At 39.6% G+C, this 27,694-nt stretch overlaps 1 protein-coding gene across 2 annotated transcripts in view; it reads left to right on the forward strand.

Annotated features, from left to right (window-relative positions):
- DLG1 (discs large MAGUK scaffold protein 1) overlaps positions 1 to 27,694 on the forward strand; it is a 285,441-nt gene that overhangs the window by 69,974 nt on the left and 187,773 nt on the right. For both annotated transcript variants that reach the window (XM_081085333.1, XM_081085338.1), the window contains one exon: positions 19,073 to 19,237. In XM_081085333.1, coding sequence (XP_080941459.1) covers positions 19,073 to 19,237 — 165 coding nt within the window. The remainder of the gene's footprint in view (positions 1 to 19,072; positions 19,238 to 27,694) is intronic.

Consider the following 27,694-nt stretch of genomic DNA (forward strand, 5'->3'; position numbering starts at 1 on the left):
GTAAGTTTTGACATATGTATGTATACACCTATGAACCATCACTACAACAATCAAAATAGTGAACATACCCATTATTCCCAAAACTTTCCTCAAGCTTTTTTTTTTTTTTTTCAATCACTTCCTCCCCCCTCTCCTCCAGACTACTACTGGTTTGATTCTGTCATATAGATTAGTATGAATTTTGTAGAGTTTTATTTAAATGAAGTTTTGTTCTATTTTTTTGGCCTGGCTTCTTTCAGATTAATTATTTTGAGTTTTATCCATATCATTGCCTGTATTCGTAGTACATTTGTTTTAGTTGAATAGTATTCCATTATATGTATATAACACATTTGGGTTTTTTTTTGGTATTTATACCCAAAATGTTCAATGTCCTTTGAATGTAACTAACCATTAATTAGCTAACATACATGAACATGCAATATATATCCATTTGGTACGTACTAATTCCAGATGTCAGATAGGTTTTGGTCTTCATTTGACATCAAAGCACAATACTTTTATGAATTTTGATGGCTGTGATTTTGTAATAGAAGGGACAACATTCATTTATCTTTGACCTTTAATCACAAGGCATTTCATTTTTAGATTTGACACCAGTTAGAATGATCAACCTAGTGAGTTTTTTTATTTTTGCATTATCTGTTTTCTTCATTCACCCTGTGTATATAGCTACCTTCAACAGTTATCTACTTACAAGTTGCACAAAGCAAATCATGGTGCATAATTATGAAAAACAAGAGGGTACTGTCACACTTACTTTCAGGATACAGGGATGGTCCAAGTTCTTGTCACAGAATCCTATCTAATAATAGACAAACATCGTAATTAACTGTACCTCCGACACGCTTACTATTGGCTAATCAGGGCGATATGCAAATTAACTACCAACCAAGATGGCGGCCGGCAGCCAGGCAGCTGAGGCGAACAGGAGGCTTGCTTGCTCCAGTGAAGGAGGAAGCCAAGGTTCCCCGCCTGCCGCTGCCGGCCTCTGAGCTTGCACTCTAAGAAACAATGTTGCAATTATAGAAGTTAAACCCCATGCTTTCAGCCAGCTGGCTGAGCTGGAGTTGCAACAGTGTTTCAGTTGTAGAACCCAAACAAACCCAGATCAGCAGCCGAGGCTTCAGAGCTGGAGCCGAGCCTCAGTGCCTAAGCTGGCTCTAAGTTCCAGTGACAGCCATAGAAGGTAAATAAATCCCAGAATAAAAAAAAAAGAAAAAAAGGTTAGGTTGGGAGCTTCTGTCACCCGCCAGCCTGAAAACGGCTCTCAGCCCCTCACCCAGACTGGCCAGGCACCCCAGTAGGGACCCCCACCCTGAAGGGGGTGTGACCAGCTGCAAACAGCCATCAGCCCCTCATCCAGGCTGGCCAGGCACCCCAGTGGGGACCCCCACCCTGAAGGGGGTGTGACCAGCTGCAAACAGCCATCACCTCATCCAGGCTGGCCAGGCACCCAAGCAGGACCCCCGACCAGATCCAGGACACCCTTCAGGGCAAACCAGCCGGCCCCCACCCGTGCACCAGGCCTCTATCCTATACAGTAAAAGGGTGGTAATATGCCTTCCAGCACCGGAATCAGTGGAGCCGTGAGGCCTCACACCCTGGGATCTGCGGAGCCGCGAGACCTCTTGGCACCGGGATCAGCGGAGCCTCCCTGCACCGGGATCAGCGGAGCAGTGAGGCCTCACTGCGCCGGTTTCAAGCGGAGCCACGAAGCCTCCCAGCACTGGGATCAGCGGAGCCACGAGGCCTCCTGGCCCCTGGAGCAGCGTGACAGGGGGCCGCGCCCAAACCCCCTGATCGCCCTGCGGCTCTGTGTGTGACAGGGGGCAGGGCCACAACCTCCTTATCTGCCCTGCTCTGTGTGTGACAGGGTGCGGTGCCCCAACCCCCCCATGGGCCCTGCTCTGTGTGTGACGGGGTGGAGCCGCAACCTCCCCATCGGCCCTGCCCTGAGTGTGACAGGGGGGAGTGCCCCAAACCCCTGATCCGCCCTGCTCTGTGTGTGACGGGGCGGTGCCCCACCTCACCTATCGGTCCTACTCTGTGGGTGACGGGGGGAGCTCCCCAACCCCCTGATCGGCCCTGCTCTGTGTGTGACAGGGTACGGAGCCTCAACCCCCATGATGGGCCCTGCTCTGTGCGTGACAGGGGGCAGCGCCCCAACCCCCTTATTGGCCCTGCTCTGTGCGTGACAGGGGGTGGCGCCGCAACCTCCCCATCGACCCTGCCTTGAGTGTGACAGGGGGTGGTGACCCAACCCCCCAATCGGCCCTACCCTGAGCGTGACTGAGGGTGGCATCGCAACCTCCCGATCCGCCCTGCTCTGTGCATTTCAGGGGCGGCGCCCCAGCTCCCCAATCTGCCCTGCTCTGAGCCCCACCAGGGGCTGCACCTAGGGATTGGGCCTGCCCTCTGCCGCCCGGCAGCAGGCCTAAGCCAGCAGGTCGTTATCTCCTGAGGGGTCCCAGACTGCGAGAGGGCACAGGCCAGGCTGAGGGACATCTCCCCCTCCCCGCCAGTGCACCAATTTTTGTGCACCGGGCCTCTAGTATCTAAATGAAAGCCCAGCAACCAAATGGCAGAATGACCAGTCGACCAGTCGCTATGATGCGCACTGACCACCAGGGAGCAGACGTTCTATGCAGGAGCTGCTCCCTGGTTGTCAGTGTACTCCCACAGTGGAAGCGCCACGCGGCTGACCAGGATGAGTGGTTGCTCCTATAGCAGGAGCAGCCGCTAGCAGGCCCAGGGTAAGGCCGAGTCTCTGCGCCTATCACAGCCGTGTGCAAACTACGGCCCGCGGGCCAGATCCGGCCCGTTTGAAATGAATAAAACTAAAAAAAATAAAAGACCGTACCCTTTTATGTAATGATGTTTACTTTGAATTTATATTAGTTCACACAAACACTCCATCCATGCTTTTGTTCCGGCCCTCCGGTCCAGTTTAAGAACCCTTTGTGGCCCTCGAGTCAAAAAGTTTGCCCACGTCTGGCCTATCAAATACTTGAAACAATCCAGACTCTGGCCTGACCCCACTAGCTGATGTAGGCTCTCTAAGGTGTATTCTAGAAAGAACACATGGAGCTGGCATAGGCGGGTGGCAAGAAGGACGTGACTGTGGACCCTCCTGTCCCCCCAGGGGAGGCTGTCCTGATGGTGAGGATCCTGGAGCACCGCTGCCCTGAACATCCCCGATGGTATCACCGACCTGGTATCACACATCAAGGACATTCACTGAGTGGCTTTAGGGTGCAAAGCGCTCTGCCACGTTCTTCCAGGACACAGAACATGCCTTTACCCAAGACATAACCCCAAAATATCAGCTCAGACTAATTTCCTCATGTAGCAGCTGCTCAGAGGGTGGGTCCACAGCCTCTTGGCTGACCATGATGAGCGGTGCTCCCATAGCGGGCCGATCCCTGCTGGCCACGCCCCCCACCAGTGCATGAATCCATACACTGGGCCTCTAGTTTTACGATAAAATCCTGAACTCTGAATGAAAATTTGATATTTCCTTTCTGTCCTTAGTTTTTCAGTTAGCTTATTCTTTTTTTTTTTTTTTTTAATCCTCACCCAAGGATATTTTTCCATTGATTTTTAGAGACAGTGGAAAGAGGGAGGGAGGGAGAAAGAGAGATGTGGGAGATATACATCGATTCATCAATTAGTTGCCTCCTTCACATACCCCAACTGGGGCTGGGGATGGAACCTGTAACCCAGGTACATGCCCTTGACCAGGAATGGGATCCGTGACCCTTTGGTGCATGGGCTGACACACTAATCATTGAGCAACACTGGCCAGGGCTTCACTCATCTTATTCTTGAATTTCAGAAAATTCATTTACAGTATTGTCATCTGAAGACTTATAGTGTCAGATTTCACTTACACATTCAAATTAACCATCATTATTAATCTACAGTGCTGTTCACTTTATTTTCATTCATCTTCTGATCAGCTCGTAATTGTAAAATGTCTTTGGCAGTTTTCTTCTCTTTCCCATTATTGGTGGTATGCAGAAAAGAGTTAACATAACCTAAATTGCTATCCTTGAAAAGGCCTGCTTGCAAATTTGGACCTTGCCTGGTGTCTGGGAACTTAGATTTCAAGAAGATCCCCACCACTGACTGATAAGAGTGGTTCACTGTGCCTAAACTGTTCGTGCAAACAGTATGGTTTATGCTGAACATTTCCTTCTGGGAGTCTAGGATTTTAATGAGTGCTAGAGAGAGGCCTGGACGAGGTGACCAGCCGCCAGTGAATACCCTGGGTTCTAAGTCTCTCACGGTCTTGCCTGGTCGGCAGTATTTCGCGTGTTACCACAACTTGTGGCTGGGAAAACTAAGGGCACCCTGTGTGACTCTACTGGGAGAGAACTGTAGGAGTGTACTCCCGATTTCCCCTGGACTTCACCGCATGTACATTTTCCCTTTGTTGATTTTTATTTGTATCATTTCATTGTGATAAATGATAGTTGTGAGTATGACTGATCAGTCTCATAAATCCTCCTCGCAAATCATTGGACCTGTGGATGACCTTGGGTTTTTTTCAACCCAGGCAGAAAGTTAAAAATTCTCAATTTCCAATTGTGAAAAATGAAAACTTAAGAAAAAAAAGGCTACAAAGGTGGTATCTGAAGGATGATGCAATAATGATTACTTATTCAGAGATAGAATGAATTTTATTCTGTATATAAAAGTAAGCTTCCTCTTTGCTTTATGGAGGACCTTAAGGGGGGAATAATTATGGAGAAGTAACCCTTGCAATAGCTAGAATTGCTTAAACACACACACACACACACACACACACACACACACACACACACACACACACACACACCCCTACACCCTATACCAGCAGTTCTGGTCACGACCCCTATGGCGATCAAATGACCCTTTCACAGGGGTCGCCTAAGACCATCCTGCATATCAGATATTTACATTACGATTCATAACAGTAGCAACATTACAGTTATGAAGTAGCAACGAAAATAATTTTATGGTTGGGTCACAACATGAGGAACTCTATTTAAAGGGCCAGAAGGTTGAGAACCACTGCCCTATACCCTAATGGTATATCAAAGGTTTTAAAAGTATAGTTTATTAGTCATTTGCATGTTGTGTAAAATTTGCATTAAATATTGAGTAAAGATAAACCACTATGTAAGAAATATATGTTAAGTGTAAAGAATCTGTGTATAGCCTCAGCTGGTTGGCTTAGTTGGTTGGATTGTAGCCCTGCGCACCAGAAAATTTGCAGGTTTGATCCCTGGTCAAGGCACATACCTAGATTGGTGGGTTCGGTGCCCAGTTGGGGCACGTGCAGGAGACAAGGGATCAATGATTCCATCTCTCTCTCTTTCTCTCTCCCTCTCCCCCCCCCCCCCTCCCTGTGCCTCCCTCCCTGTCTCTCTTCCTCTCTTCCTCTCTTTCTCTCTCTCTCTCTCTCTCTCTCTCTCTCTCTCTCTCTCTCTCTCTCTCCAATAAACATATCCTCAGGTGAGGGCTGAAAAAAAAAAAAAAGAATCTCTGCATAGCATTCAGAATAATCAAAGAATACTACCTAGTCCAGTTTAGAAGTCCCATTTGCCCCATCAGGTCCCACCCTATTTCTTTCCTATTCATTAATCATAACTCTTAATTCTGTATTTGGAATTCTCTTGGCTTTTTAAAAATAAATTACTAAATAATAAATGGTATGGTTTTGCATTTTTAGTCACTAGATAATGATGATGTGACTTAATTTCTTTTGCCCACTTTTTCGTTGGTTTTTCTTTTCCTTACTGATTTGTAGGCAGTTTTTAAAATAGATTCTTGGTATACATATTTTGGTTATAAAGGTTAGCAATACTTTTTCTTGTTCTATGATTTGTGGTGGTTTTGTCCATTCTTTCTTTGATGTCTTTTGATGATTAGGATCAGGTAATTTTTATGTTAAATTACCAGGCTTTTCTGTTAAGTTTTTTACACATTTCATGTCTTCGTTTGAATATTCTTTGATAGCTGGAACTCAAAAAAAGTCTCTTTTATTGGGTTCTAAGAGTTTTATAGTTTTGACTTTTATACTTAAGTCTTTAATTTGTCTGAAATTCATTTTTGTTTTGGTGGCATCTCATTTTTTTTCTAATCGCTATCCATTTACTGACATTCTTTCCATTCTCCCAGTGAGCTGTACTGTGCCATAAATTCCCATATATAAGCCTGTTTCTGGATTTTTTTTTTAATTCCACATATCAGTTTGTCTAGCCATATGCCAATATACATTATCTTAATCACTACAGCTTTAAAATAATACCAGTTCTAATTTGATTTATATATTATTTTGTACTTTATGTAAACAGTAATATTTGTAAGTAATGACAACTTTTACATTTATATAATGTTGAGTTGCTGACAAGAAAAGCTGTTCTCATTTATATTTTCACTCAGATTAAAGTTTCTATATTTCCACTCTCGCATCAACACTAGGTATTATCAGGCATTTATGTTTTTGTTGATCTGCCCAAATATTAAGTGTATTTCTTTATGAGTGGGAGGATGAACATCTTTTCATATTGTTTATTGGCTTTTTAAAATTCCTTTTTACATTAATTGTTAGTTTTTGTCTCTTATTCATTTTAAAAATTGATTTGTCAGACTTTTATATATTGAAAAAACTGGCTCTTTTATAATCTGATTAGGCTCCCCTCCCAACCAGTTAGAGTTTCCTTTTTAAGTTGGTGATATAGAAGTTTTAAACTTTATTTATTCAAATTTATTAGTCTTTTTTTGTTTCTAGATACTGTTTCTGGACTTAGACATCACCATTCTAAGGGTGAGAACAGATTTACCTCTGTTTTGTTTTGGTGGTTTTTGACTCAGTTCTTTATATTTAGGTCTATGATCTAACATCTAATTAAAAAAAAAAAATTTTTTTAAGTTATCCTGGAGGAAGACTGACGTTCTTCTGGACGAAGCTGCGGCAGCAGGGGCTGAGGCAGAGTTGGTTAGGGGCAATCAGTCAGGCAGACGAGTTGTTAGAGGCAATCAGGCAGGCAGGCAGGTGAACAGTTAGGAGCCAGCAGTCCCGGATTGTGAGAGGGTGCAGGCCAGGCTGAGGGATGCCCTTCTTTCTCACCATGCACGAATTTCGTGCACCAGGCCTCTAGTTTAAAATATTATTCTTGGGCATATGGTACAGTACACAGGACTTGTAACATAGAAACCCACACCTGAAACCTATATGTTCATGTTGACCATTGTCACCCCAATAATAAAAAGGGGAAATAAAAAATAAAGTATTATTCTTATCAGATTATTAAATTCCCATATGTATTGACTTCTCTTTTAAAAATATATTTTTATTGATTTCAGAGAGGAAGGGGAGAGAGAAAAATCAATAGTTTTTTTCAAATGATGATTAGGAATGCCCTGTCAAGCATTCTCATCCATATTGATATTTTGATTGCAAACACATTGAATTTATTTTGAAAATTCAAACTACTAAAACATTTGACCTTTATCTAAGAACAACTGTGTTTTTCATTTATTCAGTGTTTCTTTATTCCCTTCAGTCGAATTTTGAAGTTTTCTTCATAGAGATTTGAGTCCTTTAAGTTCTCTCTTTGTTATTGTTGCTGTTGGGAATCTGATCTTTTCCAACAGATATACAGAAATTTACTATTTTACTTATTTTTATTGAGGTATAGTGTTTGTTCATTAAACTACATCCATGTAAAGTGTACAGTCGGATTAGTTTTTGTAGTTGTAAACTCCTATGAAACCACTGCCACAATCAAGTTACAGAATATTTCTCTCATTCCAAATAGGTTCTTTGTGCTCCTTTGCATCCCATTAAACCTTCCAATCCCCACCTGATACCACTCATCTGCTTTTTGTCATTATAAATAATTTTATACTTTCAAAAACTTTATGTGAATGAATTCATGCAGTAAGTAATCTTTATGTGACTTTTTTTTAACTCAGCATAATTCTTTTCAGAGTCAGTTAGGTGGTTGCTTACATCAGTGGTTTTATTTTTATTGCAAAGATATATTTCACTATAAGGATATGTTATATTTTGTTTATTCATATCTGCTGATGAATATTTGAATTGTTAATAGTTTTGGAGTATTGTGAATAAAGATGCTATGAACCTTTATGTACAAATTTTTATGTGGACATAAATGTATTTTTTCAATTACAGTTTACATTCAATATTGTATTAGTTTCAGGTGTACAGCATAGTGGTTAGATAATCATATACTCTTCAAAGTGTTCCCCTGAAATTTCCAGTACCCAATTGGCATCATACATAGTTATTACAATAGTACTAACTACATTTCCTATACTATATTTTATATCCCCATGACTATTTTGTAATTCCCAATCTACTAGTAGAGTGCATGGGAGATAAGTTTTTAAGATCTAGCATTCTGAAAATGTCTTTATTCTGCTCTCGCAGTTGACTGAGAGTTTGGGTATAGAACTCTGGGTTGGAAATCATCATCTGTCATATTTTAAAGGCTTTAATTCCATGGTCATCTTCCAGTGTTCCTGTGGCAGCCATTCTGTTTACCTCATTCTTTGAAGTTAATCTGCTTTTTTTCTCTTTGAAAGCTTTTAGTCATTTCTTTATCTTGTTGATTTGAAATTTGAAGGTAAAGTACACTGATGTGGATTTTTATCTATTAGTTGTGCTGGTAACTTGATGGGCATTTTTCATCAGGATATCTACTAAGTATATCCTCCAATTCTCAGAGTTCTTCTTAAATTTGTGTGTGTGTGCGCGCGCGCGCGCGTGTGTGTGTATGTGTGTAGGAGGACTGTTCATACACAAAATGTATGGACTTTATTTAAAAATTCTATTACAGTTGACATTCAATATTATATTAGTTTTAGGTATACAGTATAGTGGTTAGACATTTATATAACTTATACTAGTACCCACCTGACACCATACATAGTTATTACAATTTTTGACTATATTCTCTATGTTGTACTTTACTATCCCATGACTATTTTATAACTTCCAATTTGTGCTTCTTCATCCGTTCACCTTTTTCACCCAGCCCTCAACCGCCTTCCCACCTATTTGTTTATTTTAGATTCTATATACAAATAAAATCATAGGGTATTTTTGTCTTTATCTGTCTGATTTACTTCACTTAGCATAATATCTTTTAGGTCCATCCATGATGTGGCAAATGGTAAAATTTCATTTTTATGGCCAAGTAATATTCCATTGTATATATGTACCACATCGTCTTTATCCAGTTGCCTATTGATGGACAGTGAGGTTATTTCCATATCTTGGCTATTGTTAATAATGCTGCAGAATGTATATATTATTTCAGGATATATATATATATTTTTGAATTAGTGTTTTGGATGTTTACAGATAACAGAAGTGGAATTGCTGAGTCATAAAGCAGTTCTATTTTTAATTTTTGGAGGAACCTCCATACTGTTTTCCATAGTGGCTGCACAATCTGCAATCCCACAAACAGTTTATAAGAGTTCCCTTTTCTCCACATCCTCGCCAACACTTGATTTTTTTTTTTATTATAGCCATTCTGTCAGATATCATGTGATACCTCATTGTGGTTTTAATATGCATTTCTTTGATGATTGGTGACATTTCTCATCTTTTCATATATCATCTCTTGGCCACCTGATATTCTCTTTAGAGAAATGTAAGCTCTTTATCTCTTCTTCAGTTCTACGCAATAGCCTTTCTGGGTAGACTGATCTTGGTTGTAGGTCTGCTTTTCATCGCTGAATATTTCATACCAATCCCTTCTGATCTGCAAAGTTTCTCTTAGGAAATCAGCTGCCAGTCTTATGGGAGTTCCCTTGTACATAACCTTTTTTCTTTCTTGATAGTGTCCTTTGATGAACAAAAGTTATTTATATAAAATCAAATTTATCTTTTTTCCCCCTTTGGTTGCGTGTGCTATAGATGTCTTACTTAAGAAACCATTGCTTAATGCAAGGTCACAAAGATTTTCACTTACGTTTTCTTGTAAGAGATTTATAATTTAGCTCTTATATTTAGATCTTGATTCATTTTGAAGTAATTTTTATATACAGGATGGGGCGAAGGTAGATTTACAGTTGTGAGTATGCAGAGCACAGATTTTATTCTTTTTTTTTTTTTAAATATATTTTATTGATTTTTTACAAAGAGAAAGGGAGAGAGATAGAGAGTTAGAAACATCAATGAGAGAGAAACATCGATCAGCCGCCTCCTGCACATCTCCTACTGGGGATGTGCGCGCAACCCAGGTACATGCCCTTTTTCCGGAATCGAACCCGGGACCCTTCAGTCCGCAGGCCGACGCTCTATCCACTAAGCCAAACCGGTTTCGGCAGATTTTATTCTTGTGTTATTTAATTTATTGTATTATTTTCCATATGAACAACTATGAACATAATTTTGCCATACCCTGTATAGTGTCAGAAGGGATCTAATTTAATTTAATTCTTTTGCATCCAATTGTCTCAGCATCAGTTATTGGAAAGACTATTCTTTCTTTATTAAATTGTTTTAGCAGCCATGTTGAAAAGTCAGTTGACCATAAATGTAAAGATATATTACATTCTGGGCTCTTAAGTCTATTTCATTCATATATGTCTATCCTATGATAGTATCACAGTTTTGATTAATGTAGCTTTGTGAAAGGTTTTGAAATTGGGAAGTATGAGTCTTACACTTCGCTGTTCTGGTTCAAGATTGTTTTTAACTATTCTGGGTCTTTTGCAGCTTCATATGAATGCGAGGATTAGCTTGTCATTTTCTGGAGGTGGCGGGGGGTGGGGGGGTAGCCAGATTTGATGTTTATCAGGATTGCATTGATTAGGTATATAAAAACCTTAGGAAGATGATAAGGAACCAATGTTTATCTATCTTGAAAACTGGTGTTAAAAAAGGGGGGACAAAATCAAGTACTTTTCCTGTTCGTTTATGTGTTAATCATACCACTAGGCAACCAAATTATAGGTGAAGAGAAATGTCTCTTTATATATGTACTAGAGGCCCGGTGCACAAAATTCGTGCGGGGGGGGGGGTCCCCCTCAGCCCAGCCTGCATCCTCTCCAATCTGGGACCCCTTGTGGGATGTCCCTCTCACAATCCTGGACCACTGTCTCCTAATCACTCACCTGCCTGGTTGCCCCAAACTGTCCCCCCACCGGCCTGCTTGCCCCCAACTGCCCCCCTCTGCCAACCTGGTCACCCCTAACTGCCCCCCCCGACATAGTTGCCCCTCACTGCCCCCCCCCCGCCCCCCCCCGCCAGCCTAATCACCTCCAATTGCCCCCCCTGCAGGCCTGGTTGCCCCATGCAGCCTGCTATTCAGTCATTTGGTCATCGTTCACTAACCCCCGTGCTAGCCTGGTCGCCCCATGCAGCCTCTGTTCAGTCATTTGGTCATCCCACACTAACCCCCCTGCCGGCCTGATCGCCCCACACAGCCTGCTTATTCAACCGTTTGGTCATCCCTCACTAACCTCCCTGCCGGCCTGGCCATAGGCAGCCATCTTGTGAGGGCATGAGGGTTAATTTGCACATTACCTCTTTATTGTATAGGACCCACTTGATAAATTAAAACAAACTAATAAAATTAGTTTGTCACCATTTTGTAATACCCAGTGAATGAATTGATTTAGTCATTGAGTATCGAGAGCTGCTAGCATCACAAAAAGAAATAACCATCTTCAATAAATGGTGTTGGGAAAATTGGACAGACAAATGTAAAAAAATGAAACTAGACCACCAACTTACACCATATACAAGAATAAACTCAAAATGGATAAAAGACTTAAATGTAAGTTGTGAAACCATGAAAATCCTAGAAGAAACCATAGGCAGCAAAATCTCGGACATCTCTCTTTGCTAGCAATATGTTTACAGATACATCTCCTAAGGCAGTGGTTGGCAAAATGCGGCTCGCGAGCCACATGCGGCTCTTTGGCCCCTTGAGTGTGGCTCTTCCTAAGCCTTAGGAGTACCTTAATTAAGTTAACAATGTACCTACCTAAATAGTTTAAGTTTAAAAAATTTGGCTCTCAAAAGAAATTTCAACCTCTGTACTGTTGATATTTGGCTCTGTTGACTAATGAGTTTGCCAACCACAGTCCTAAGGCAAAGGAAACTAAGTAGGATTTAGTTTCCTAAACATAGAATTATATCAAAATAAAAAGCTTCTGCATAACAAAAGAAACCATCAACAAAACGAAAAGGGAGCCCACTGTATGGGAGAACATATTTGGCAATGATACATCTAATAAAGTGTTAATATCCAAAATATATAAGGAACTCATACAACTTAACAGAAGGAAGACAAACAGTCCAATTAAAAAATGGGCAAAGGGCCTAAATGGACCCTTCTCCAAAGTGGACATACAGATGGCCAAGGGACATATGAGAAAATGCCCAAATCATCAGAGAAATGCAAATTTAAACGACAGTGAGGTATCACCTCACACCTGTCAGAATGGCTACCATCAACAAATCAGCAAACCACAAGTGCTGGTGAGGATGTGGAGAAAAGGGAACCCTAGTACACTGCTGTGGGAATGCAGTCTGGTGCAGCCATTATGAAAAACAGTATGGAGTTTCCTCAAAAAATTAAATATGGAACTGCCATTTGCCCCAGTGATCCTACTTCTAGGAATATATCCTAAGAAACCCAAAACACCAATCAGAAAGAATGTATGCAGCCCTGTGTTCATAGCAGCACAATTTACAATAGCTAAGACCTGGAAACAGCCCAAGTGCCCATCAGTGGATGAGTAGATAAAAAAGCTGTGGTACGTTTATACCATGGAATACTACGCAGCAATAAAAAAGAAGAATCTCTTACCCTTTGAGATAGCATGAAGGCACCTGGAGAGTTTCATGCTACGTGAAATAAGTCAGTCAAAGAAAGACAAGCATCACATGATCTCACTCATGTGGAATCTAAGTAACAAAATAAACTGATGAACAGAATGGATCCAGAGACCTGGAAGCATGGAACAGAGTGCAGAATCCCCGAGGGAAGGCAGGAGAGGGTAGGTGGGAAGTAATCAATCAAGGACTTTGTATGCATATACACATGGCCCATCTACACAGACAATGAGGCGGTGAGGGTCTGGGAGCGGGGGCAGGGGCCGGCTGGAGGGGGTCAGTGGGGGAAAAAAGGACATGTAATACAGCAATAAAGATTTATTTTTTAAAAAAGAAATAACCAGATATTATGTGCTTCTTGATTAAAGAACACAGTACCAGCTATTGTCTTGTCAAAAGGATTGAACATGAGACTGATCAAACTGCTAATTCATTCAGCTGCCAATTTGCAGAAATACAGAAGCCAAAGAACCACATTAAATGACACCATGAGAATGGAGTGATTTTACTGGGAAACCAGGTCAACAGGTTTTCAATAATTATAAGGACTAAAAAGGATCAAAGTCTAATTATATATATAATATTTTAGGGATTTTCCTTTTTCAGAATTAACCATTTTTTGTTGTCCTTTCAGAACCCCCCAAATTACAGATGTACATTCATTTGTATGGAGATAAATATATGTACATGTATATACATACACATAAACACACACATGTAATGTTTATACATGTATACATTTACATAAATACACTATGGCTTTGCTTTGAAATGTTGAAACTGTGTGTGTGTTAGGCTTGAAAGATGCTTTTCTCATTCAGTATTCTAGGTCTTCATTTTTTTCCTAGTAGTAGTTGATTTTACCCACTTTAACCTCTATATATTTCCTAGGATGATTGTACCATAATTTATATAGGAGGCTCCTTTGGGAGGGGGAAGTGGTTTATTGGTAGGCAGCTTGTTTCCTTTTTTTTTAAATCCTCACCCAAGGATACATTTTCCATTGATTTCTCAAGAGCATTAAAGGGAGGGAGCAGTGGGAGAGAGAGAGAGAGAGAGAGAGAGAGAGAGAGAGAGAGAGAGAGAGAGAGAAGAAAATCGATGTGAGAGAGACACATCAATTGGATGCCTCCTGCATGTACCCCCAATGGGGCTGGGGAACCCATAACCAAGGTACATGCCCTTCACTGGGAATTGAACCCGAGACCCTGCATTCCACATGCTGACAACCCGACCAGGGCACCTTTAAGACTATACTATAGTGAATATCCTTCTGCATGTAAGTATCTATAAAGTTTGAAAAGATGGTATCAAGTTTCCTTCCTTACATGTACTAAGGTATAAATAAGAGTACTTAGATTTTGCTTCCACTCAATTGAGTGTATAAGCTGTGTTAAGTTTTGTAAGTATGTTTATGTTAATTTTGGCCTTACTCAGGATGAAGTTAGAGAATTCTTTTCAGTGGTTTTGAAAATAATATAAACACAGATTTCTTTAAGCTAAACTAATGTTGATGTGAGCCTCATCGTTTTCCATGTAACTTCTTTTACCGAAGAAGTTATTTAAAAAGTTATACCAAGTTCATAGTCAAATTCATAGTAAAGATTTTAAAAAATATTTTATAATGTACCTGTTTATATATATGCAACAAATATTTAAGCTACTCACTGATAGCTACCTCTGTGGTTAATTCCTAGAAGTGGAATTACTGGATCAAGAAGTAGAAACATTTTCAGGGCTTTTGAAACATATTGCCAAACTACCCACCAGAAAAAGACCTTTACCAGGAATGTGATGATTTATATTCATTTCTCTGAATGCTGGCATGTTTTTTCTATAAGTTTACTGACCCATTTGTATGCCTTTTGTGAATATTCCTTTATTATGTTTGCTGACTTTTTAAAATATGATTTATAGAAGCAGCTTATAGTGGTTAATGATCTTTGTTGTTAAAAATTCTTTTTACAATTGTGCCTTGTCTGTTTTTGTTTGTTAGTTTGTGAGTGTGCTTATTTGGTGAAGGGTGCATATTTTAGCTTGTTTGGTTTTGTGTTTATGCATACATATTCCCCATCTGACTGATTTGAGAAACATGCACTTTAATCTTTTTCCCAGGTCTTATACTATCTTTTACTTTTATGTAAGGTGTGAGATAGAGTTAGTTAATCTTTTGAAAATAGGTTGCATAGAATTATATGTATGTATGAGATACAGCAAGAAAGGGATTCTTTTGTAGATAAAAGATAAATAATGTTATCTAATAGACTAATTTTTAATTAGATTTGAAAAGGCTGAATTTTTTTCATTGGTGTACAAATTAACTGAATAAGAAAACCAGAACAACTTTAGCTTTTCATATTTACTTTACTTAAACAACTGTATCTTTAGAGATACACTGTTCAGCTAACATTGGGGAAGAAACAGACAAATAAATATTCAGGGTTTTAAATTTCTTTTTTTTAAATTGTGGTAAAATACACATAGCATAAAATTACCAGCTTAACCATTTTTAAGTTTACAGTTCAGTGGTATTAAATACATTCACATTGTTGTGCAGCCATTACCACCATCCATCACCAAAACTCTTTCATCTTGTAAAACTGAAACTCTATACCTGTAAACAATAACTCAAAATTTTGCCCTCCTCCAACCTCTGGCAACCATCATTATACTTTCTGTCTTTATGATTTTGACTACTCTAAGTACCTCATATGAGTGGAATCATAGATTATTTCTTTTTATGACTGGCTTTTTTTACTTAGAATAATGCCAGTAAGGTTCACCCATGTTGTAACATAGTGCAGAATTTCCTTCCTTAAGGCTGAATAATATTCCATTGTATATTGTATATTGTATATTGTATATATACCACATTTTGTTTATCCATTCATCTGTTGATGGACACTTGGGTTTCTTCCATGTATTAGCTATTGTGACTAATGCTGCTATGAACATGGCCAAACACAACATCATAGAGTTTTTGTACTATGTTTTCTTCTAAGAGTCTTACTGTTTTAGGTCATATATATATAGGTTATATACATATATATATATACATATACATATATATATATATATATATATATATCCTATCTAATAAAAGAGAAACATGGCAATTAGCCGTACATCCGCTACCCTTCCCATTGGCTAATCAGGGTGATATGCAAATTAACTGCCAGCCAAGATGGCAGCCGGCAGCCAGGCAGCTTGAAGTTAACATGAGGCTTGCTTGCCTCAGTGACGGAGGAAACCAACGTTCCCCGCCTGCACTGCAGGCCTCTGAGCCTGCAGTTTCAAACATTGTAACAAATACCGCCCAACTTCAGCCAGCAGATTCGCAACATTCTATGCAAAGGCCAGAAACCTACTTTCAGCAGCAGAGGCGGCCTAAGAGCTGGAGCCAAGCCTCAAGGTAAATTTGGCCCAGAATAAAAAAAAAAAGGAAAAAAGGAGCGTTTGAGAGTTCAGTCACCCCCAGCCTGAAAACAGCCCTCAGCCCCTCACCCAGACTGGCCAGGCACCCTAGTGGGGACCCCACCCTGAAGGGTGTGTGACCAGCTGCAAACAGCCATCATCCCCTCACCCAGGCTGGCCAGGCACCCCAGTGGGGACCCCCACCCTGATCCAGGACACCCTTCAGGGCAAACCAGCCGGCCCCACCCGTGCACCAGGCCTCTACCCTATATAGTAAAAGGGTAATATGCCTCCCAGCACCGGGATCAGCGGAGCCGAGAGGCCTCCCGGCACCGGGATCAGCATGACAGGGGGTAGTGCCCAAACACCCTGATCAGCCCTGCTCTGTGTGTGACAGGGTGCAGCACCACCCCCCCTCCCACCCCCCGGGCCCTGCTCTGTGTGTGACGGGGTAGAGCCATAACCTCCCCATCGGCCCTGCCCTGAGTGTGAGAGTGGCGGCGCCCCAACCCCCTGATCGGCCCTGCTCTGTGGGTGATAGAGGGCGGTGCCCCAACCCCCCCCCTCGCCCCCCCATGGGCCCTGCTCTGTGTGTGACAGGGGACGGTGCCCCAAATCCCCTATAGGACCTACTATGTGAGTGACGGGGGAGCTCCTCAACCCCCTGATGGGCCCCGCTCTGTGCGTGACAGGGGGGAGCTCCCCAACCTCCTGATGGGCCCTGCTCTGTGCGTGACAGGGTACGGAGCCCCAGCCCCCCTGTTGGGCCCTGCTCTGTGCGTGACAGGGGGTTGCGCCGCAACCTCCCCATCGGCCCTGCCTTGAGTGTGACAAGGGGTGGTGCCCCAACCCCCTAATCGGCCCTGCTCTGAGCCCGACCAGGGGCTGCACCTAGGGATTGGGCCTGCCCTCTGCCACCCAGGAGCAGGCCTAAGCCAGCAGGTCGTTATCTCCCGAGGGGTCCCAGACTGCTAGAGGGCACAGGCCAGGCTGAGGGACCCCCCCTCTCCCCCGAGTGCACAAATTTTTGTGCACCGGGCCTCTAGTATATATATAATCTTCAAGACCCTGTTTTCAATTCTTTGGGGTGTATATACCCCGATTTGAAATTACTGGGTAATATGGTAATTGTATTTTAATTTTTTGAGGAACTAACATACTATTTTATATTCCTACCAACAGTACACATAGGTTTTAGTTTTTCCACATCCTCACCAATACTTGTTTTCTGTTATTTGTTAGGTGCCCTCCTTATGGATATGGATGGTATTTCGTTGTAGTTTTGATTTGCATTTTCCTAATGATTAGTAATGTTGAACATCTTTTTCTGTGCTCATTGGCCATTTGTATATCTAATTTGGGGAAATGTCTATTTAAGCACTTCGGCATTTTTGAATTGTGTTTGATTTTGGTTGTCGAGTTTCAGGAGTTCTCTATATATTCTAGATGTTCATACCTTGTCAGGTATATGATTTGCAAATAATTTTCCCCATTCTGTGGGTTTCCTTTTTACTCTGTGGATAGTGTCTTTTGATGTACAATTTTTAAAAGTTTCTTTCTATAGTACAGTTTGTCTTGTTGTTACCTATGTCTTTGGTGTCATATTTAAGAATTAATGGCCAAACACAACATCGTAGAGTTTTTGTACTATGTTTCCTTCTAAGAGTCTTACTGTTTTAGGTCTTACATTCAGATCCTTGATCCATTTTGAATTGATCTTTGTATATGGTGCTAGGTAAGAGTCCAACTTCATTCTTTTGCATGTGGCTATCCAGTTTTCCCAGCAATATTTGTTGAAGACTGTCTTTTTCTTAGTGAATGGTCTTGGCACCCTTGCCAAATTTTTTTTTTTTTTTTTTTTTTTTTTAGCATAAATGTGAGGGTTTACTTTACAGCTTTGTAATCAAGTTTTGAGATGAGGAAATTTGTGTTTTCCAGCTCTGTTCTTTTTTATGATTATTTTGACTATTCAGATCCCTTGAGATCCAAATGAATTTTAAATTGGGTTTTTCTATTTCTGTGAAAATAATGTCATTGAGATTTTGATAGGGATTGATTAGAACCTGTAAATTGCTTTGAGTACTATTGACATCTTAACAATATGAAGTCTTCTTATCCATGAATGTGGGATGTGTTTCCATTATTTCTGTCATCTTTAATTTCTCTCAGCAGTTTTATAGTTTTCATTGTACAAGTCTTTCACCTTGTTGGTTTAAGTTCATTTCTAATTATTTTATTTGCTTCATTGCTGTTGTAAATGGAATTGTTTTTGTCATTTTCTTTTTAGATTGTGTACAGAAATGAAACTTATTTTTGTGTGTTGACTTCATGCCTTTTAATTCTTTTTCTTGCCTTATTGTTCTGGTTGCGACTTCTATTACTATGTTGAATAGAAGTGGTAAAGTTGACCAAAATTAACCTCAATTTATCATCCAAGTTTTCCCCTGGAAGTTATAAGCCTTTAACAGACTCCAGATTTCCAAAATAGTTACATCATATTCTGCCTGTGCAGTTGTTATGTAGGTACAGAGACAGATTCCTGGGGCTTCCTACTACTCCATCTTTTCAGAATCTGAACTATTTTTAATAATCTAATAATTTCATTTAAATGTTGGCATGACTTTAAAACGGAGGCCAGTTTCTCTCAGACTCTGTGTATTAAGCCATAAAATACATTTCATACAGTTAAATATTATCAAGTATTTGCTAGTTATGAAAACTGTGATTTAATTGAATTCACTTTGCTTCTCAGGACCTCTTCATATTTAACAATTTTCTTTACAGAAATACCGGTATCGGGATGAAGATACACCTCCTCAAGAGCACATTTCTCCACAAATCGCTAATGAGGTGATAGGTCCAGAATTGGTTCATATTTCAGAGAAAAACCTGTCAGAAATTGAGAATGTCCATGGATTTGTTTCTCATTCTCATATTTCACCAATAAAGGTAAGATCATTTTGTTGCTATGAATTATATATTACTTATGTTACCTAGTATAGCTCATGCTCAGAAAGAACTATTCTTTCACGTAGGTTTTCCTTCCCCTTGATTTTCCTGGTTTTGTAGTTATAGGGAATTTTATAATATTTATTAGCATTCTAAGAACATTTTTAAAGATATATTTTATAAATGAATTTTATCAGGGATACTACCTTTAAGCTTAAAAATTCCTGTGAAGGAAATAACTATTATAATTCAAATACCACACATTGAAATATTTTTGAACACTTATTTTAAGTATTACTAGGTACAGAAAAACATAACAGTTTCTTTGAAGTTCAGTATGTGGCTTTACCTGATCCCATTACCTTGCCTTCTCTCTCAGAAATAACCACAATCCTGGTTTCTTATAAAAGTCTATCACATATTTAGATCGCTGATCAGTGTATTATTTATTTTGCCTATCTTGAACTTTATACAATTAGAATTATTCTGTATATAATCTCAGCTTGCATTTTTGCTTAACATTATGTATATTCTGAGACTCATTATTTTCATTGTTCTAGTTTTCTATTTTGTAAATATACTATAATTTATCTTACTTTTGATGAACATTGAGGTGTTTATTACCAGTATAAAAAGTGCTGTTAAAAACATAGATTGTGTATACACATTTTTGTGGGCAACACCAAGATTATTTTCCAAGTGGTTGTTTTCAAAGAACCATCCCTTTTTGGAAAACTTTCTCTTGTGTCCCACCTCCTGTGCTGCCGTCCCACCCCCTTGTTTTCCTACATACATATGCATACATATATACACCTGTTTATGTAGATATATAAATATAAATGTGTGGATAATCTACATATCAATAGAAGATTGTGATTGATTGAAGCACTCTTGATCTTTTCTTGGGAGACTAAATGAGGGACACAGTTCTCCTTTTCTCTTTTATTGTGTTACTAGAGGCCCGGTGCACAAAAATTTGTGTCCTTGGGGGAGAGGGGGGGTCTCTCAGCCTAACCTGTGCCCTCTCACAGTCTGGGACCCCTCGGGAGATAATGACCTGCTGGCTTAGGCCTGCTCCCGGGTGGCAGAGGGCAGGCCCAATCCCTAGGTGCAGCCCCTGGTCGGGCTCAGAGCAGGGCCGATTGGGGAGTTGGGGCGCCACCCCGTCATGCACAGAGCAGGGCAGATTGGGAGGTTGTGATGCCACCCTCAGTCATGCACAGAGCAGGGCAGATTGGGAGGTTGTGATGCCACCGTCAGTCACACTCAAGGCAGGGTCGATGGGGAGGTTGCGGCGCCACCCCCTGTCACGCACAGAGCAGGGCCAATCAGGGGGTTGGGGTGCTGCCCCCGTCACACACAGAGCAGGGCCCGTGGGGGGGGAGGGTTGGGGAGCTCCCCCCTATCAGGCATAGAGCAGGGCTGCTCAGGAGGTTGGGGCCCAGCCCCCTGTCACACACAGAGCCGCAGGGCAATCAGGGGGTTTGGGCACTGCCCCCTGTCATGCTGATCCCGGTGCTGGGAGGCATATTACCCTTTTACTATATAGGGTAGAGGCCTGGTGCATGGGTGGGGCCGGCTGGTTTTCCCTGAAGGGTGTCCTGGATCAGGGTGGGGGTCCCCACTGGGGTGCCTGGCCAGCCTGGGTGAGGGGATGATGGCTGTTTGCAGCTGGTCACATTCCCTTCAGGGTGGGGGGCCCCACTGGGGTGCCTGGCCAGTCTGGGTGAGGGGCTGAGGGCTGTTTTCAGGCTGGGACTGAAGCTCCCAACTGCTCCTTTTTTTCTTTTTTTTCTTTTTTATTCTGGGCCAGCTTTACCTTGAGGCTTGGCTCCAGCTCTTAGGCCTCTGGGCGGCCGAAGTAGATTTCTGGCCTTTGCTTACAATGTTGTGAATCTGCTGGCTGAAGTCCCGCGGTATTTGTTACAATGTTTCTTAAACTGCAGGCTCAGAGGCCTGCAGCCGCAGGCGGTTGGTTTCCTCCAACGATCCTCTGTCACTGAGGCAAGCAAGCCTCATGTTAGTTCCAAGCTGCCTGGCTGCCGGCCGCCATCTTGGCTGACAGTTAATTTGCATATCTCGCTGATTAGCCAGTGAAAAGGGTAGCGGTCGTACGCCAATTACCATGTTTCTCTTTTATTAGTGTAGATTTTTTATTTCCTGCTTTCTTTGAGTTTATTCAGTTTGGCTTTTTGTTCCAGTTTCTTAAATAGGTTGTTTATTGCATTATCAGTCTTTTCTAATAGTATTTGAGTTTGTAAATTTTCTTTTACATAGCATTTTAGCTGTGTCCTCCCAATTTTAATATGTAACGTTTTTTGTCATCTAACATTTTCTTTATGGTTTTTTTTGTTTGTCTTATGAGTTACTCAGAAATACGCTTTTTAATCTTTAAACATAGGAGACACTTCTTTCATGTCTTATTTTAGATTACATTTTCTCATCTCATTTTTTTCTTATTAGCTTAGAAGTTTTTTATTCTGCTTCTTTTCCTTTAATAGCTATCCTAGAAGTTTTAATACACATTTTTAACTTCAGAAAAATCTAAGGTCAATAAATATCTTTTACCCTCATTCTAAATAACATAAGAACCTTAAAACAATTGAACTCTGATCACTCCTGCTTGCTTTATATGCTGTTCTTATCAGCCTATGCCTGTTTATCTTGACTGAAATTATATAAACTATTTCTTACTTTATTTGAAAACCCCTGCCAGGTATGTATCTTTTGTTTCTGATGTTTTGAATTTCTGGTCATTCTGATTGTTACAAACTATGCAAAGCCAGTTTGCACATACCCAACTGCTCCACAATTTCTTGGTATTTTGGTAGTTACTTTCATAAGTATGCAGCTTCTGGCACAAGCAGACAGTGAGCCAGCAAGCATGAAGTATTTTATATAGCCTCTTAAAATATGATGGATGAGCCCAGGCCAAGTTGCACAGTTGTTTAGAGTGTTGTCTCCATACTCCAAGGTCACAGGTTCAATCCCCAGTCAGGGAACATACACGAAAACATAAATAAATAGAGCAACAAAAAATCTCTCTTTCAAATCGATAAATAAAAATTTAAATAATATATGATGTAGCCTCAGTTCTCTGCTGTTGCATAAAATGCTCACTCTAGGCAAATAAAGCAGTATTCCAAAGACAAGATTTTGTTATCCAGAATTTCTAGACATCTTAGAAATTAAACCCGAAGCCTTTTTTCCTATTATAAACTTGTTATACACATTTTTCTATGTTAAAATTTTTAAAACTTCAGAAATATTACATGGTATATTTGTACCATAATTAGATGAACATTTCTGGTTTTTGCTATTTGTTATTTCCATTTTTACTATGTTTTGTAACGAAGGCTGCAGTAAATAATCTTTGGACATAAAAAGTGTTTGGTTTAGTTCCCTAGGCAGTGGTTCTCAACCTTCTGGCCCTTTAAATACAGTTCCTCATGTTGTGACCCCATCATAAAATTATTTTCGTTGCTACTTCATAACTGTAATGTTGCTAATGTTATGAATCGTAATGTATATATCTGATATGCAGGATGGTCTTAGGTGACCCCTGTGAAAGGGTCGTTCAACCGCCAAAGGGGTCGCGACCCACAGGTTGAGAACCGCTGCCTTAGAGTTTATTTTCTAGGAGTCACATTACTTGGTCAGAAGCATATGAACTTTCTCAAAGTTTTTTATACATTTGACAGACTATATACTGATACAGTTATAATTTAAAAATTAGTAAAGCTGTCCTGTTTGGGGAATTTCTTCCTGCTTTTCCTATTTCATGCATACATTACTGTGGCAGGTACCTCAAAAAATAATTATTTAAGGATTGAGATAGATTAGGAGTGTGTAGGTAATAGGAAAATGGTTAGGGTCCTTTTAACTTTGTTAGAAAATCAAATATTTTTTTTAAAAAACTTTTGTTTTGACATAAAATCAGTTTTAATGTTGTTGTTTTCAATTTTTTGAGTAGCAGCACAAATGTTTTAGGAAGTTCCACAATGAAATATCTTTTATTTTAGATATGCTGTCAGTTATCAGATTAGTAGCCTCTTAAAAAAAAGAAAACTAATATAGGGAGCTTTTCCACTTTATAGTATTATAGTTTGGAATGAGTCAAGCAAGTAACTCTTATACTGTACATGGAATTCAGTATATGAATTGTTTTTGTAATTTGAAAAATTATCTTTGGATAGTAATGATCTGACTGCAATGTAAGTTAGGCACTACTTTATTCTTAACAGTTCTTATGAAAGCTAAAAAATAAGGTTCATTTAATAGGTACTTTTTAAAAAAATTAACTGCTAGAATAGTAGTTTGGTTTATCAAACAATAAATGCTTTCATCAAACATTTATTAAACATCTGGTCTAGCAGCTTTGTGTTTTTATGATGAGACTAGAGGCCTGATGCACAAAATTCATGCAAGAGTAGACCTTCCTTCTCCCCACTCCACCGCTGCCAGCACCGGCTTCGTCTGGAAGGACGTTGGGTCTCATTAGCATATTATGCTTTTATTATTAGACTTGAGGCCCGGTGCACAAAATTTGTGCACTGAGGGGGGGGGGCGGTGTCCCTCAGCCCAGCCTGCACCCTCTCCAGTCTGGGATCCCTCTCACAATCTAGGACTATACTGGCTCCCAACCACTCGCCTGCCTGCCTGCCTGCCTGATGGCCCCTAACCGCTTCTGCCTGCCAGCCTGATCACCCCCTAACCACTCCCCTGCCAGCCTGATCGAAGCCTAACTGCTCCCCTGCCGGCCCATTCGCCCCCAACTGCCCTCCCCTGCCAGCTATCTTGTGGCTGTCGGCACTGCCATCTTTGAGGGTGGAGCAGAATTAGCATATTCCCTCCTTATTGGCTGTGGGCACCGCCATCTTTGCAAGGGTGTGAGGGTCAATTAACATATTCCTTCTTTATTAGATAGGATAGTTATAGCACAGTATAATGTAATATGAAAAATAGAGAAATGAAATTCTTGGAGTATTCTGAAAAGAGAAAATTGACTCTTGAACAAGGTGTTGAATGAAGGATGTGTACAAGATCCCAATTCATAGGATAAGGCAGTTACTGAGGAAAATACAGTAGGAGAATGATTATCAGAGGAAACTGTAAAACTGCAGGAAAGTTCATGATATTATACCTGATGTTTAGGGTGCTTGTTAGGAAATGATGGCAAAGTATGAAGGGTCTTGATCCTGAACCCTATTAAGAAGGGTTTGCCATCATGAAATTGGCTGTGAAATAATCTATCAGGTTTTTGTAGGTGCTAGTGCTGATTCTCATTACTGAAATAATGAATGAAATAAGATAGTGGTTGAAAGTTACTTTATGCAGAACTTAGCCTATTGGTAATTTTTCTTTAAAATTTCCAATGTGCTACGCAGTCTCAAGAAAAAAACTGGCACTATTATGATAGAAAATCCTAATGTGGGAGGAAAGGACACAACAAGAATTTTTGTTGTTGTATGTAACAGTTATAACTGTTGTATGACACTAATAAGAACAGTATAAAGATTTTTAAAACTGAAAATGTACTGGGAATTAGGTAAAATGGTCAGAACACTAAAACAAACAGTAGATTTCAATCCAGATAAAGTGACACGGAGGGCATTAAGTTCATTGCTTAATATGGGGTGTTGCAGTGATCATTGAGGAAACAAAAGAATTTATATTTTGCTTTTATCTTCAATGACAAGGAAAATTATGTTCACCCTAATATGTGTAAAGTACATATAGTTAAGGACTTGAAATCCAAGAGCAGGCAGTTATTTAAGTAACTGGATACATTCTATCCACTAGTAGAATAATATCAAGTGAAATCACCACCACAGTTGGTAGTTTTTCAAATATTGTAAGAAATAGGGGTAGTAGAGAAATGGACATAGGCATTTTATGCAACAGCAGAGAACGGAGGCTCTGTATTTGCTTATGTCCATTGAATATAAATGATACAGGAATATAATATTTCTCATTTTAAGTACATAATGGATACTTTTTGAAGTCAACTTTGTTTTTGCATCTCTGGAACATATTGAAATATTGTTGAAATTTATTTTACTTTTTTTGGATCACCTTGGTGTATTAAGATGAGCGGATAGTTTACATGCAATGACCACTAGATGGTGCTCATAAAGAAGGGATTTGTTCATACTACTATGTGATCAGAGTTTTTCTAGATAAATAACAAATCTGTTATGAAACTTCTCAGTTAAGTCTTGTCTTATCTTAATACAGTCGTACGTTTTGAAATTTAATAGGCCACATTATAAAGATAGAAGTGTAAGGAAGATGCCTATTATGCTGCATTTACAGTGCATTATTTTTGTACAGTTACTTTGTAATTTATTTATCTTGTATTTTAGAGTTTTGATATTGTTTTTCCTCTCATCCTTCAACCTTTTAAAATATTCCACTAAGATTATTTAATCCTTGCCTTTGTTACTATACTTGGAGACTTCTGGATTTATTTCTGAGTTTGGAAAGGTGTACAAATAATTTAAGGCCTATCCTGTAGAAAATTTCAAACTGCCTTTACTTCTATTTAAATATCCTAAGGTAAAAATTCTCACAGTCAAAAATTTTTTATAATAATCTTTTAGGTTCCATAATCGTTAATTGGATGTAGGTTACTTAAGCTTGTTAGGTTACTTAAGCTTTCACCTCTATGTTGAGAGTTCTGCTATAAATAATATCTATCATTCTGTAAAAACAAGCATTAGACTGTACAGAAAAAAGAATTTTAATTCTTTATGTAATCATATTAAAATGTTAATAGTAACTCTTTTTGGTGATTTACATATGGTGTATTATGTATTTTATTTTATTAAACTTCCCAAGTTTTATAATGAACTTAAATTTTGTTTGAATGGAATAGAGTTTATCTTTCAACTCTGCTACATGAGTAGGGCTACTCTAAAGCAGAGGTCAGTGAGGAGTTGGATGCCTTACACCTCTTAATCAAATCATATGGATCCAGTGGAGTTGAATAGGGAATTTATGCACTGAAAAATATTTCTTCTCTGTACTTGGGATATATGGGATGGAATGACAACTTTAGATTGTTCACAAGTTCTTTGGCTCTCTAAGATAAGAAACCTGTGTAATGAACAGTGTACTGTTCTGTCTGTATTGGTACTTTTGCACCTTGAGTGGGAAATTTGTGTTCAAAATCATCATCATACCAATCTAAAATAACAGAATCTGCCTTCCTCAGGTTTTCATCAGACATGGATCAGCACATATTTGGGGACCAAACCAATTAATACTGCATTTGTATAAACAACACTGATCAATTTTTTATTATAAATACCTGTCCATAGTAAAACTTGAATTTTTTTTCAGGAGGTTTTAGTTTTTCCTTCAGAGGTAATTCTTAGTTCTCCGTTAACCCTTAGTTTTTTGCTGTATTCCCCTAGCCCCTAATGGGTAGGACTAGTCTGTCTAGGGCCACAAAATTATCAAATACTGCATGCACAGTCCTTGAGAAGCAGCACCAGACTTTCTGCTGTAATCTTTGTCACAAAGCATCTTACTCCAAAGAGTCCCACATAACTCTTGTTAGACATATGTCTGTGAATTAGGCATGGAATCACAGAAGACAACATTAGCATCTTTTCTTACTGAGTCAGGATTTGCAACGGACCTGGAGATTTTAGTTTGTCAATGCTGCTTTCTACTAGACTGCATTTAGTTGATGCTGGTAAGCACATAATAAGAAAGATTTTATCATCTACATCTGAAAAAATATCCATGGCTGAGTTTGGGAATTAACTATGTATTTCTATCAACTTAAAAATTGAATTAGTCAACCATTAGTAAATTATTAAGTAGTATTTTTATTCATATGTTGTTTTTGAATGACCATATATTATATTTCATACTACTAGTATTTGTAGCGTAGTGTTAAGAGGACAAACTTAGGAATCTGGTTCTCAAACTTGAGTGTGCTTAAGAGTCACAGGGAGCTTTTTAAAGATGAAAATTCCCAGATCCCCTTTACTCCTGAAAATTCTGATGGGGAGGGGGAACCAGTCTGTTTTTTAACCAGTACCCTAAGTTATCCTGAGGTGGACTATAATGTTGAAAAACATAAACCTAGGTATTAGATGTTAGATAATGTCTATTTAGCAATCAAATAATATTATTTTGTGAACCAGGGTATTATTTATATAATGTTAGATAAAATATGTTCCACTGGTTATTAACAAAATTATCTTTAATTCTTTTATATTTTTACGGATTCATAACTTGATGATCTTGATGTTTATAATATATGAGATGATGCTATAATAACAGTTTTTTACAGAGTTGTTAAGTTTTTGTCTTTATTGGGTAGTTTTTTTGTTTTGTTGAGAGAGAGAGGAAAAGAGCAAGATAGAGAAATAGAAACAATAAACATCATTAATGGGCTGCCTCCTGCAAGCCCCCTACTGGGGATTGAGCCTGGAACCCAGG

This window comes from Myotis nattereri (genome assembly GCF_964212035.1).
Source record: "Myotis nattereri genome assembly, chromosome: 3".
In the NCBI taxonomy this organism is placed as follows: Eukaryota; Metazoa; Chordata; class Mammalia; order Chiroptera; family Vespertilionidae; genus Myotis; species Myotis nattereri.